Genomic DNA, 15,479 nt, shown 5'->3' on the forward strand with positions numbered 1-15,479 from the left:
TTGAGGTAGGAAGGGGGCTGGAGATGAGAGATCGAGAGCAGGCTCCAGCCCACCAAGACCGTTAGAGTAGGAGCTGCCTGTTCTTCTCTCCACCACATTCCCAGCCCCTAATCTTGCCTTGTTCTTTGTCCAGGAAAGGATATCCAAGCCAAGGCTGGGCCAGGATTTGCATGTGGTATGTCAGAACAAGAGTTCCTTGGGCTTCTGAAAGAAATGCTGGGGACAAAGGAGTCGAGAAGTAAAAGGGGATTCATACAAGGGGGACTGTATGGATATTTTCTTGAATCCTATCCTTCTTCTTTCAAACTTCCAGTTTTGCCATTCGCAAGGGAAATGAAATTCAAGTTTCCAGTGACCAGTAGAGTAATAATTATGGCCAACAAATGTTGAACATTTACTATTTGATGAGTCCATGTTCACTTAATCATCATTTCTGTGACCTCGCTCAAGCCTTACAACAATGCCATGAGGTTGATCTTACTATTGCCCTCAGGAAACTGAGCAAGAGAGGTTATTAGTTATAGTCAGATTAGCAGGGAGTGGTGGTGACTATAGCTATGCCCAGGCTTACTGCAGTCCAGAGTCTATGCTCTTAATTTCTGTACTAAACTTAATCCCTAATGGAGAAGACATTTGGAAACATAAGCTTTTGTGCATTAGAACTTTTAAAAAAAAGAGTGCAGCACTCTTACCTTTGGATATAGAATTTCTAAGGGAAATAATCTAGAGAATTGTCCATTTTGAGAGTGAGAGAGAGGCATCCCCTATTTACTTCATGCAACTGAGGAATGGAGTATCTGCGTGGTGTGAAGATGCCTAATATGTGCTCCATGATGCTGTGATTGCCCTGCATATCCTTCCACTCACCTGCACATTGAATTGACCTAGACAGAAGCTAGCACAACCCACGTGTTCACAATGCATGTACAGTTGATTCTCACTATTTGCAGTAAGTAGGTTCTATAAAGCTACACAGCGCTGAATTAGCACATACTGAATCTTTGCTCCTAGGAGAAATACAGAGTTAGGTTCCTGCAAGTTCTAGTCACAGTATTTTCATCAACTAATCAATACACAATTATGCTGCTTGTGACAGAGCCCATGAAATATAAGGTGACAGTAAGTTTGATATATAAAATAATGGAAAATATAATATTCAAGCGCTAATCGAAAGAAAGCTGGGATAGGTATACTATTATCAGTGATAAAATAAATTTAAGGCAAGTCATACTACTTGAGGTGAAGAGAAATATTTCATTATTATTAGAAAAGTGTGAATTCAATAGGAAGGTATATAATATGCCTTGAGACAAGACACTAAATAAGACACAAATAAAATAACATGTGTGTGTCATATATATTATTCATACATTTGTTTGTATGTCCATTCACACTGGATGCAGGCTGACCTCAGACAGAGAGGTGTCGTTGGATTATACAGCTCTCTTCAGCCACGGGCTGTTCCTAGATAAGGCTGATAACTCAGAGCTGTCAGCAGACAGAGTTTATAGTAGGGAGAAAAGCCCTTCAATCTTTAAAAGAGATCCAGTGTATTACAGTATCTAATACTGGTGAGGCTTATTCCAGGAATGTAACACCATGACTGTAATTCACCATATTAATAAAAGAAAGAGGGAAAACCCACATGATCATTCTTTACTGCCAAAAATTCATTTACAAAATTCAGTATCCATGATTTTTAAAATAAATCTCATCAAAGTAAAAATAGAAGAGAGCATCCATAAAAATCTTCCAGCAAATATCATACTTAATAGTAAAATATTGAAACTCCCCTCCTAAAACTGAGACTGTAAAATGGTATCCACTATTACCACTTCTATTCAGGGTTGCACTGGAGATCTTATCAAGTTCAATAATGCAAGAAAAATGGCTTTAAGATTGGAAAGGAAGAAGTGAAATTTTTATTATTTGCAGATCACATGGGTACTTATGGAGAAAATTTGTAAGAATCTAGAGATGAAATATTAATAACGGATTTAAAGGAGTTGCTGGATACATCACCATACAGAAAAATTTCACTGAATTCCACATAACGACAGCAAATAACTAGGATTAGTTGGTACCATTTGCAATAGAATAACAAGTCAAATACATAGGAACAAACCTGACAAAAAATATGCAAGACATTTACAGCAAAAAACTGTAAAACATTTTAAAGGATTTAAGTAAAGGAAAGAATTACCATATTTGTGAATTGGATGGCTTACCTTGGGAAAGAAGTCCATTTTCCTCAATCATTCTATTGTAATTCCAATCAAAATCCCCAAAGACCAGTATGGAAATTGATAAGCTAATTCTAAATTTTATATAGGAAATGCTAATGTATAAGAATAGTCTTGAAGAAGACGAGCCACAGTTCCAAGACTTTTACTACCACATATATTGTGTGCAGGCAGACGGGAAGAGAGGAGACACTAACTCTGTGCTCAGTTGGGTAGAGAGAGTGAAGGATGATTTTGTTCTTATCCTATTTCTACTCTTTCCTGGGACCTTCAGCCACTTGTGCAGAGGCAGTCCCTCTGCGTCCCAGTGCAATCATATCCCTTTCTACCTTCGCAGTTCTATGTGCTATAGGCTCATTAGGAAAAGAAAACTTGGCTGATAAACCTTCTTCTCTCTTTCCTCCTCTTTTTCCTCTTATGTTTTCCCCTACCTTCCCTGCTCTTCTTTGTTCCCCTCCTTTTCTATCTCCTTTCCAATCCTTCCTTGGCTTTTTCATCTTTTTTCTTTTCTCACAATTTTCATCACTCCCCTCTTGCTTCTTTCTCTTCACTTTTTCCTTCCTATCCTCCCTTCTTTCCCTCATTTTTTCTCTCCCTCCAACTCTCAGATAGAAAAAAGGAAGTTCAACCAAAACTCCAACTCTACGTACTGTATCTTCATGGTCAACAAGCCCTACGCCATCACCTGCTCTGTGGTGGCCTTCTACATCCCATTTCTCCTCATGGTGCTGGCCTATTATCGCATCTACGTCACAGCAAAAGAGCATGCCCACCAAATCCAGATGTTACAACGGGCAGGAGCCCCCTCTGAAGGCAGGCCCCAGCCAGCTGACCAGCACAGCACTCATCGCATGAGGACCGAGACCAAAGCAGCCAAGACCCTGTGCATCATCATGGGTTGCTTCTGCCTCTGCTGGGCTCCATTCTTTGTCACTAATATTGTGGATCCATTCATAGACTACACTGTTCCTGGGCAGGTGTGGACCGCTTTCCTCTGGCTTGGCTACATCAACTCTGGGTTGAACCCCTTTCTGTACGCCTTCTTGAATAAGTCTTTTAGACGTGCCTTCCTCATCATCCTCTGCTGTGATGATGAGCGCTACCGAAGACCCTCCATTCTGGGCCAGACTGTCCCCTGTTCAACCACAACCATTAATGGATCCACACATGTGCTAAGGTGAGTGCTTAGGGGCTTGATAGATTTTGTGTATTTGCGTGATCCGAACGGGTACCTCTCCAGTTTTGTTTCCAGACGGGTTGTTCTTGAGAACCTGTGCAGTGTTTACAAAAATTAAAGAAAATTCTATTTGGTCATGAAGTAGAGTAGTGGGTAAGGCCTCAGGCCCTGGAGGAGACTGGCTTATATTCAAATCCAGTATCCACAGTTTTGTGACCTTGGGCAAGTCATTTAACCACTCCGGACTTCAATTTCATTTTTTTTTTTAACTTGAGATCACAGTCACAATATCTACATCACAGAGTTTTTGTGAGGATCAAACTAATGTGCATAAAGCACATAGTACAGATCCTGACACCTAGTAAGCCTTTAGTAAATATTATCTATTAATACTTATAGGTAGTGTTTTGCAGTAGTGGTTAACAGCATGGACTTTAAGGTAAAAAGAGACTTTATTTTGACTCTTAGTGCCACTACTAACCATTTATATAATCTCTCCTGGCTTTATTTTACTCAATTGTAAAAAAAAAAAAAAAAAAAAGTAACATCCATCTCATAGGACTTTTGATAACTAGAGATAATGGATTCATTTAGGGCTTGACACATAGTAAGCACTCATAATACTACTAACAGTGTTATTAATATTATTAGTAGGAACACTAGTAATAACATATGGCCTGATACCTTAGATGGCCACAAAATAATGTGATAAATGAAATAAATAGAAGGGTAAACGTGCAACAGTAATACCACGTGATAAATGATGTAATGGAGGTATGGATCATGGGGAATGGGAATTTGAGGAGGAAAGAAGCTGATCTTGGCTTAAGAAAATAAGGAAAGAATTTGAGACTTGGAGGAGAAATCAAGGAAGCCATTCTAGCAAATAGAACAGCATGAGGAAAGCAATGGAATGGGAAAGAGCATGGAAAGGTCAAGTGGTTTACCCAAGGTCACCTGGGTTGATGGAGATGGGAGTAACTTTGAAGCTGGATGTTCAGTGACCAGTCATGATGCCTTTCTCTAAACCTTGAGAATTTTCTGGTCGCCTGGGCTAGAGTCATTCTCAGCCATGAAAAACCATGTGTTAAATAAGTGCATTCATCCTGTAGCAAAACAAATTGTCAACCGCATTTTTTTCTTTGCCTTGAGATGCACAGGAATTTCTAAAAAGCAGTTCCTTCCCTGACACAAGCATTTAATTTTTCTGATGACTGTAGTCAGCTATCTTGGCAGCTGAAAATTGGGGAGTTTTCATTTGCATGTGTAAGAAAAGAAGAAGAGAAAATAGGGTTTGCGGTGTAATATCAACACTTTGCCTCAGAGACTGCTTGGAAGCCTGAATTCAATTTATGGCTACTAGTGTTAGTTAAAGCCTAGTCGGGCGTTGAGATTACACCTGGTGGAAGAGCCTCCAAGACTACCCCTGGAGGCCGGTGTTCTCTCCCGATTATGAGGCCTTGAGCAAGGGTCTTGGGAAGAATCCAACCCTAAAGTGTGTGTGCAAGAACTTCTGTTCTGGGGGGCGAGGGGGGTTTAAAAGCTATTTCAGTTAGCATTTGCCTGTGTAATAGCTCACAGAGTCTGCTCCAGCAGTGCATTTGCTAAGTCAGTTGTTTAGAACCGGGGAGTGGGGGGTGCTTTTCCCATAGAAACAGCCACAGAAAGTGTTTGGGAGTTTCAAGGGCAGCCCAAGAGACCTATTTTACTGACATGGTATCTTATCCCTGCTGCATTTGGAAATCTCAGTGGGTGGTAAAGCAGAGATGGTAGTTTCGAGGTGGCTTGTGGATGTAGTCTCTATACTCTAGTTTTTGTATTTCTGCACGAGGTAATGGAAAGTATAGGAAGTTGGTCTGAGATACTTTCCTGGGGGAGGTGGGGAATCTTTTAAAAGCAGGGCAGCTGACACAGAGAAGACTGAAGCCTGAATCCACCACACCGTAAGCTTTGCCAGGACAGGAATACTGTCTGTTTTGTTCAGTGCTTCATACCAAATACCTGGTAGGTTGCCCAATGTAAAATAGGAACTTAAACTCTTGATGAATAAATAAATCATATAGTTAATTCTTTAGATCAATTGTATTAGCACAAATTAAGAAAAATGTATGTGTTTCTTAAAAATCCTGTAGGACATCAACAGATTCAGAAGGATTCAAGAAATATAAAACCTAAATAATCAAAAGTAAAAATCCCCTTTTATCCTGCTGATCCTACCCTTCACCTCAGAGACAATTGAAACTAGTCTAGTGATATTTTTTAATTTATTTATGATAGGCACACAGTGAGAGAGAGAGGCAGAGACATAGGCAGAGGGAGAAGCAGGCTCCATGCACCGGGAGCCCGACATGGGATTCGATCCCGGGTCTCCAGGATCGCTCCCTGGGCCAAAGGCAGACGCTAAACCGCTGCACCACCCAGGGATCCCAGTCTAGTGATTTTTTAAATGCATTTTCAAACATCATAAAAACATACAAATTCATAGATTTTTCTCCCTTTATTTTATTTTATTATTTATTTATTTGCTTATCATAATCACACTCCTTCACCCTCATCCCCTATATCTCCCATCTCCCACCCCCACCTTCCCTCTGGTGACTATCAGTTTGTTCTCTGGAGTTAAAAGTCTGTTTCTTGGTTTATCTCTCTCTCTCTCTCTCTCTCTCTCTCTTTTTCCCCCTTCGCTCATTTGTTTTGTTTCTCGAATTCCAAGACATGGGTTTGGAATTTGTCTTTCTCTGAGTAACTTATTTTGCTTAGCATTATAACTCTCTAGCTCCATCCATGTTGTTATAAATGGCAAGATTTCATCCTTCTTAGTGGCTGAATAATACACTACTTCTTCTTTATCCATTCATCTATCAGTGGATATTTGGACTGCTTCCAGAGTTTGGCTATTGTAAATAATAACGTAGGAATTTCTTTATAGATCTTGGGTTCTAACCCTTTATTGGATATGTCATTTGCAAATATCCTCTCCCATTCAGTAGGTTGCCTTATCGTTCTGTTGATTATTTACTTCACAGTGCAGAAGATTTTATTTTGATGTAGTCCTAATAATTTACTTTTGCTTTTGTTTCCCTTGCCTCCGGAGACATATCTAGAAAAATGTTGCTACAGCCCATGTCAGAGAAATTACTGCTTGTGCTCTCCTGAAGGATTTTTATGGTTTTAGGTCTCACATGTAGATCTTTCCTCCATTTTGAGTTTATTTATCTTTGACAAAGGAAGAATGACTGTACAATGGGAAGAAGACAATAAATGGTGCTAGGAAAATTGGACAGCCGCATGCAAAAGTATTAAACTAGACCACTTTCTTATTCCCTTTATTTTATATAAGTGGTGTCATGTTATTTTTTAAAATATTTTATTTATTTATTCATGAGAGACACAGAGAGAAAGAGAGAGAGAGAGAGAGAGAGAGAGAGGCAGAGACACAGGCAGAGGGAGAAGCAGGCTCAATGCAGGGAGCCTGACCTGGGACTTGATCCCTGGTCTCCAGGATCATGCCCTGGGCTGAAGGTGGCGCTAAACCGCTGAGTCACCCAGGCTGCCCTAAATGGTGTCGTTTATATGTACTTTTTTGCACCCTGCTTTTCATTCCTTAAGAATGTATTTTAGACATCATTGCACCTCAGAACATTTAGATCTAACTCATTCTTTTTAACTGTTCCATAATCTTCTGTACTAAAAATGCATGTTAAAATTTATTAATTTCCCATCAGCGGCTATGTAGGTGTTACCGATCTTTTGCTATATCTAACTGTATTCTTTTCAATGCCCTTGAACACATTTCCTGTGTATGAATATTTCTTTTAGATAGCTACCCAAAGTGAAATTGCTCTATTGATATATATATGTGCTATTAAAAATATTAGGTTTAGCATCAGATCAGAGTACTGTAGCGATTGGCATTCTCATCAGCAAGTGTGAGAGCAGCATCTACTCCTTCCCTTTACCAACGCTATACGTTATTCATCTTTTACCATTTTGCTAATTACAGAAATGCTCTGTCACTTAATTTGCATTTTCCAGATGATTTGGTAGGTTGAGCCTCTTTTAAGTTAGTTATGGACTAGTTTAAAAGTTGTTGACATATATTTAGCCTTGAATGAACTGCATCTTCACATATTTGGTGCTTTGTGTGATAACTTTGTTGCATGTTTGTTATTAATTTCTGAATATTCTTTATTATATTCTATTATTCATTCTTTGTTATGTAATTTGCAAATACATTTCTTTCTCTTCTGCTTGCTTTTGAACTTTGGTTAACTTTTTTCATAAAAAAAGTTTTCAAATTTTGAAAACACTATTGATTTGACCTCTTACAGGTAACCTGTCTTCCTTCTTGAAATATTTTTCACATTAATTTTCCTAAACAGTATACTTTCCTGGTTTGCCTCCTGACTCACCAGAAACTCTTTCTTATCTTTTATAGGCTCTTCCTTCTCTGTCTGGCCTCTAAATGTTAGAGTTCTTCAGAGCTTGGTTCTTCATACTCTTCTCAAATGACATTTTCACTTAATGTGATTTGACCATCGATAGCTTTAAATGCTGTCTTTGTGCCATCAATCTCTTTAATTAATGCCTCTAGATCATAGCTTTTCTTTAAGGTCCAGACCACAAAATCCAATTTGCTTCCTTGACAGTCTCACATAGGTGCCTCTTAGGAATCTCACATTTAATGTATCTTAAACAGAATTCTCTTATAAACCCCTCCCACCCACCTACTCCAAACTTCCAAGTCTTTTCTATCTCCATAAGTGGAACTGTCATCTACCATGTTACTAAATCTGGACACTTTCTGTGATTCTCAGGGAGAACTGCCATATAGGACTGAAAACTTAAAGCTTTAAAAAAGAAGAATCAATCAGCTGATACTGACAATATGGATTCAAGCTAAATAAATGGGAAATCCAACCACAGGCACAAAATGCAAATCACAGAAGTGTCAGATGATGCCTGAACATCCTGCTGCATGTTTAAAATGTGGAATTTGAGGGGTACCTGGCTGGCTCAGTCAGTAGAGTATGTTACACTTGATCTCGAGATTGTGAATTTGAGCCCCATTTTGGAGTTAGAGATTACTTAAAAACTAAATTAAATTAAATTTGGAATTTGATAAGTGAAACTTCATTTTCCTTATGCTAAGCATTCATTGACAAATTTATGTCATTTTATGTTATTATAATAATAATTATGATACCTAGCGTAATTCCAGAAAAATATGTATTTAAGAACTTTGAATGGATTATCGCGTTTAATTTTTACAGCAAAAATAGGTTGCTATTATAATTATCATGATTTTAATGATGACAAAACCAAGGTTTAAAGAGAATATTTAACTGGCCCAAGGTCAACAGTCTTCATGATTGTCTTCAGGTTAAATGAAAGATTAAAACACTCAAAACTGAAAATTATCTTGCCTTTAAAAAAAAAATCTTCCCTGGGAATCTATAATGTATAGACGACTTAGTCTGCTACCCAAGAATCACACTGGGGAGAGTCAGTTCATGGCAACACTCTGAAACTACAGGGCCTTTTTCTTTTAAAGTCTTTGTGAGATAATAGAATTTTACTTTTCCAGGTTGAACTAAAAACAAGCCAGTCTGCCTTTGGAATAGTATGCCTTCCAGTCATGGTCCTATTCTTATACTCCTTTGACTTTTGCAACATTTTATTTTGTTTGGGTTTATTTATTTATTTATTTATGAGAGAGAGTGTGTGTATGTATAGGAGCGGGGGAAGGGCAGAGGCAGGGGGAGAGAGGAATCTACAAGTTGACTCCCCTCTGAGCTTGGAGCCGGACACAGGGCTCGATCCCAAGACCATGAGATCATGACCTGAACCAAAACCGAAAGTTGGCCGCTTAACTGACTGAGCTTCCCAGGTGCCTCCCCCACCCTTTTTATTTTTATTTTTTTAAGATATTATTTATTTATTCATGAGAGACACAGAAAGAGATAGAGAGGCAGAGACACAGGCAGAGGGAGAAGCAGGCTCCATGCAGGGAGCCTGACATGGGACTCAATCCCGGGACTCCAGGATCACACCCTGGGCCGAAGGCAGGTGCTAAACCGCTGAGCCACCCAGGGATCCCCCACCCCCACCCTTTTTAAAGATTTATTTGCAACATCTTATTACTGAACACACATATGGGCAGCCGAAGAAGTAAAATATCCTTTTGCCAGGCAGTCTTAGTAGACTTTGGCCACCCAGATTGAACAAACTATTGTAGATATAGCAGAGATGTCTGCAGTCATGTTTGGTTGTCTGTGAGATAAGCATCTTCTTTGGAATATCCAGCTCTTGATCAAAATAGAAATGAACATACCATTTGGTGGGCTGATGAAGTAGTTTGTCTAGATATATAAGTTACATAGCCTTTTAAAAATAGTTTCCAGGGACGCCTGGATGGCTTACCGGTTGAGCATCTGCCTTCTGCTCAGGGCATGTTCCTAGAATCTGGGATCGAGCCCTGCATCAGGCTCCTTGTGAGGAGCCTGCTTCTCCCTCTGCCTATGTCTCTGCCTCTCTCTCTCTCTCTCTCTCTCATAAATAAATAAAATCTTTAAAAAAAATAAATAATAAAAATAGCTTCCAAATATGGATTATTGTCATATATATGTTTCTTGGGGCAGTTTTAATTTGTATACACACATATATTAGAAGGAGGCATAATGCCAGCATGTGGGCAATGGATTCTAAGAGGTTCGTCCTGGGTGTGAACTGATTCTTAGCGGATTTGGAGCTAGCTTCTCTCTCCTTGTCACATCTTTTACCTGGCTCTGTAGTTATCTTCCCCATCCACTAATCTATTAGTCTTATAGAAGTCACCTTTCCCACTCTAGGAAACTCCCATCAGACATATTGGTGGAGAGGGCAAGAAATAAGCTAGTGAGAAGACAGTGGCTGCATTCCCACTCAAGTCAGGAACAAGATAAGGTTGCCTTGTCACCTGGGCTGTCCCACATTGCATACATAATCCAAATGACGGAGAGGAGAAACATGATGAAGTATAAAAATTAGGGGAAAAAAGAGCAAAACTGAGACTATTTATAAACAATATGATTTTTTAAACCAGGAAAATCCACGATAAACCATGAAAACTAAGACATTTCACAAGGGTGTCCAGATATCTAATAACTAACCCAACATTCAGTGACTCCTACATACTAGAAATTACCAGTTAGAATGTGGATTAGGAAAAATACCATTATCCACAGAAGCAGCAACTAAAGTTACTATAAAAAAGTACAAAATGAAAATATAAGACCCATATTGAAGGGAACTTTAAAACTTTCCTGAAGGAGAAATCAGAGATATTGCTAGGGGTTCACTGTGGATAGCAGAAGAGAGGGCTAAAAAAATTCAAATTTTTCTTTGGAAGTTAAAATGAGTGAAAATATCAGTGAGGGTGACAAAACATGAGAGACACCTAACTCTGGGAAATGAACAAGGGGTAGTGGAAAGGGAGGTGGGCGGGGGGTTGGGGTGACTGGGTGATGGGCACTGAGGGGGGCACTTGGTAGGATGACCTGGGTGTTATGCTAAATGTTGGCAAATTGAACTCCAACAAAAAAAATTTTTTTAAAGAAATAAAATCTTAATTTAAAAAAAAAAAAAAAGAAGTTCAGGTTTGCAGACTCTGGAACTTGATTTATTAGCTTCTGAGATCTGAGTCACAATAACTGTGTAGCACCTAATGCACCAGGCACTGTGTATGAGGTAGTATGTAGAAAGATAAATGACAGTAGGAATCTCATGGAGCTCACAGCCTGAGGAAAGAGACCCATAAGCAAATAATTACAGCACATTAGACATTGCTGGGGTTATGTACAAGGTTTAATGGGAACTGATGGGATTGCTACCTAACCAACAGTTTCCTGATCATCACTGATGAGGGTCATCCAATCTGCTTGAATTCCTGCAATGAGAGAATCATACTACTTGAGGAGACTGCTCAATGGTTGGGCAATTCTAGAGTTTAGAAGGTCTTCCTCATATTGAGTTGAAACTTTCATCCCTATGACTTCTGCCTTCTGACCCTAGTTCTGCTTTGAGCAGGAGACAACCAAGCTATATCTTTCTGTATGCTTTAATTTTATGTCCTCTTGAGGCTTTTCTTCATTCTTCCATTACTCTCCATGCAATATTGTTAAAGGTTTGGAGAACACGATCATGTCCCCTTATTTATAACCTTTATTATTAGTTTTTTAAATTACTTTTTCTCTAAAATATGGTCAGTAGACCACTCAGTTAAGAGTCCCCTGGGAGCTTATTAAAAACACAGATTTCTGGACCCCATTCATGGAATTGGTGTGAGTTAGAAAAAAATGGCATTTTTGCCAGGATGATTCTTATGTGAGTTACATTTGTGAACCACAGATTCTGAGTCCAGTGGATCAGAATGGTCCAGTGTGTGCTGGCATTGATTGTGCTTCTGAATTACGACACTCTTATCACTCTAAAAAGAGTCTCTTAAAGGGTAATAGTTTTATGTGATTTAACTAGTAAAATTCCTTTGGAAGTTGCCTCAGCTCAGCCATTTTTCAAGCCAAGTGACTCTGGCCACTTGGGAGGTGAAGTGTGATAACAGAGGCTGTGACCACATAGTGTGACAGGAGATAGGGACAAGCTGTACTGATGGGATTTGGATTTCACTGGGGATTTGATTCTGGAGTTCTTTGTCCATTATTCTTGGAGAAATGTCAAAGATCTTGCCAGTGCTCTTCTCTGCTGAGTCTTTAGAGCCTAGGAAAGTGCCTGGCGCATTGTGAGACCTGACAAGTAGTAAAAGAACGCTTCCGTTCCTCTTCCCTTGGTCTGGCTTCTCCTCTGTTTAACTGTCTTTATGAAGATTAGCCCCAATGATCCAAGGCAGAGCAAGGATTTGAGGCACTGACAGTAACCTTAGAACAGATTTTTCTCTACATGAAATCCGCTGAGGATTCCAGTTTTGGCGTCTTGGGTAAATAATCCCTGCCCTGCCTGTCTCACTATCTCATTGTGAAAATCAAACGAAGTAATGGAGGTGAAATTGCTTTGCTAACTGCAAATCTCCATCCTCTGGGGGGAGATAATTACGTTATGAGAAAAGACTATTTATAAGTTAGGTAAATAGCTAAGATTGCATGCTTAGCAATGCAGAGATGGCACGCAGAGTTTAGCTTTGGGGATGGATTTCTCTGCTCTCAGGCCAGGCTTAGGTATAGAGAACCTGGTTCTCCAAGTTTAGACTTTGCCCAAACCTAGGACACTCACCCAGTTCCTCAGAAGGCTGAGAACTTCTGCAACCACTTCCCAAAGAACTTCCTGTGTGTCTAACTTGGCTCTTGGCTATTAGCCTCCATTACCCATCCTCAATCCCCCTGATAAACAGTTTTTTGTTACTTAAGGATCTCTAGAGCTGTGCTGTCCAATAGGGTAACCCTTAACCGTATATCAGGTATTCAGTAGCCACACATTAGAAGTAGAATATTTTCATTATTGTAAAAAGTTTCATTGGACAAAACAGCTCTAGAGCCTTCTCTCTGGAATGAGGTAGTATATGTTTTCTCTCAGACTTACTGTTATCAACCAAAGCTCAATAATACATAAGTCAATTCTAATGGATGTGCTATAGAAGTCTTTGACATTTCCACGCATAAGATTAGTATGTTCTGATTTAAATTTGGAATCAATAGAGAAAGAAAATATGAGGATAGAGAAAAATTGAAAGTGAGAAGGAGGCAAAGAGAAAGAGGGTCCCACAAAAATAGTAGGAGAAAAAATTCTTCTAGGCTATTGCTTTATAAATAACAATTATAAGAATTTCTCATTGTATTTATTTTTTGTTGACTTGTTTATTGTCTATCTCTTCATGCAGACTGTCAATACACAAAAGCAGGTAACATGTCTATCTTATTCCCAAAAGTTCCTTCAGGGTAGAGAACATGGTTCAATTCATAGAGTTACTAGTTAAGTGGATGGACGGCTTATCAGACTCTATTGCTCACCTGGAATGTGTATACTCAAATAAGTTTTCAGCACTTTAAAAAAGATTTATTAATTCCATAAACTGAACCATTGTTTTTTTTTTTTTTTCACTGTGACATCACTTGCCAATTTTCAATGTCAACATACCAGAATTTCCCTTTTCAACATAGATTTTTCACACCATGGGTTGGAAGACTACCTGTGGATGAGACAATAATTTAAGTTTGATTTTACTTTGGATGCTTAGAGGTTTCTGCTAATGTTGGAAAGTTGTTTGACATTTAAAAGCTATTTTGTGGCCTTTACCTTGAACTTTGGAGGTTACAATTGGATTCAACATTTACCTCATGGTTTTGAGCCGATGCAAGACTTAATTAATCTGGGTGAATCAAAGATGGATGAGGATGACCTTGCCTTATGTCCCTCAGCCTCCTCCTGGGCTGGTGACATAATTTGCAGGCCCAACACAGAAAGCAAATGCAGGGCCCCTTGGTTAAAGGACAGGTAAAAACTTCCATCAGAAGTGTTAACTTATAAAGCCTTTTTCTTTCATCTGCAGTTTTTCTCTCAACTTGTCGTGGTGTATTTTCTTTGCTATCCTCCAGGAGAAAAATAAAACATAATTTTAATTATTAGCAGAAACTTACCATTCATCTTTATATTTTGCAATGCCAGTGTTCAATGCAAATGAGAGCATTCTGCTAATATGGGATTACCGAAGTGACACAAATCACACAAATCGTATTTTGCAATTCAAGCATGCTTTTGTATTTTGTTTTTACCAGTGTACAAAACCAATGCAACTATTTTTACTTCACCTCTTGATAACACACACGTTCTAGTAACACTGCTTCCTTCTGCTTGCTGATTAGTGAGGAAGTGCTGAAAGGGAAAGGAGCCATGGTTGGCCATATCTTATCCTTCTTTCTGTGTTGGTGTTTTCAGCAGAAATGGTTGGCTAATAATCCAGAGGAGCAACCTGAGTGAGAAAAGACATGATAGGGTTGGGTCTTTTTTTTCTTTTTTGAGATTTTATTTATTTATTCATTAAGGACACACAGAGAGAGAAGCAGAGACACAGGCAGAGGGAGAAGCAGGCTCCCTGCAGGGAGCCCAATGCAGGACTCGATCCCAGGATCCTGGGGCCACGACCTGAGTTGAAGGCAGATGCTCAACCACTGAGCCAACCAGGTGTCCAATAATAGGGGTTTTTGGTTGTTCCTCCTTCTTAGCACAGCAGTGTCTTTGTTCTGCTTTTGACAAGTTTGGGTCCAGTAGAAACCATGGCCTCTGAGGGCTGTCTTCATTCCCAATGACTCAGTCATAGCTGTGTTGATAAGCATGAGCACAGGATTCTGGTGGACCCACAATCTGTGAGAATTCAATAAGGCTCAGTGGTAAACACATTGTAGAAGTTGCTGAGAGACCATGGAAAAAGGGAAAATGCTTTCTATATATGTGTTCACCTTGTATTTGCTTGGAGTGTTACTAAAGAGATGCCCGGGTGGCTCAGCAGTTGAGCATCTGCCTTCAGCTCAGGGTGTGATCCTCAGGGTCCTGGAATCAAGTCCTGCACTAGGCTCCCAGTGGGGAGCCTCCTTCTCTCTCTGCCTATGTCTCTGCCTTTCTCTGTGTGTCTCTCAGGAATAAATAAATAAAATCTTAAAAACAAAAAAAGAATTTCAAGATGGTGATGAGCATTGAACCAAGATCTGGGTTTCTGTCTGCACTGGTCACAGGACCACGAAGCTGGCCTATCCCCAGTCCTTCCCAGTTACCACCTAAAGCAGCCTCTCAGGAAACATCGTTCTTGCTGAGATCACACCAGCAACTCGGGCAGAATAATAATCTCAGAAGAGCTTCCGTTGCCTTAAGTCTAGTAATCAAGTGGTGTAAGCTGCCCCCGGGATGCCCCCTCCTGGGTCAAAGTGCTGAGACAAAGCATAATTCCCTCCACTGAAACATTTTTCAAGGAAGAGTTCCCACCTGTGACTCAGAGGAAGGTGAACTTTGGTACAGAACCAAAAGCATAAGGGCTGAAGTGCTGCCATTTGACACACCTGGCTTGTAGTCCTGAGACT

At 39.6% G+C, this 15,479-nt stretch overlaps 1 protein-coding gene across 5 annotated transcripts in view; it reads left to right on the top strand.

The window, feature by feature from the left end:
* HTR4 (5-hydroxytryptamine receptor 4) overlaps nt 1–15,479 on the top strand; it is a 173,268-nt gene that overhangs the window by 111,270 nt on the left and 46,519 nt on the right. For 3 of the 5 annotated variants that reach the window (XM_077895966.1, XM_077895967.1, XM_077895965.1), the window contains exons 6-7: nt 134–175; nt 2,852–3,420. In XM_077895966.1, the coding sequence (XP_077752092.1) occupies nt 134–175; nt 2,852–3,420 (611 nt within the window). The remainder of the gene's footprint in view (nt 1–133; nt 176–2,851; nt 3,421–15,479) is intronic. The other 2 variants (XM_077895969.1, XM_077895968.1) reach the window with 1 other exon arrangement.

This window comes from Canis aureus, chromosome 4 (genome assembly GCF_053574225.1).
Source record: "Canis aureus isolate CA01 chromosome 4, VMU_Caureus_v.1.0, whole genome shotgun sequence".
Classification (NCBI taxonomy): Eukaryota; Metazoa; Chordata; class Mammalia; order Carnivora; family Canidae; genus Canis; species Canis aureus.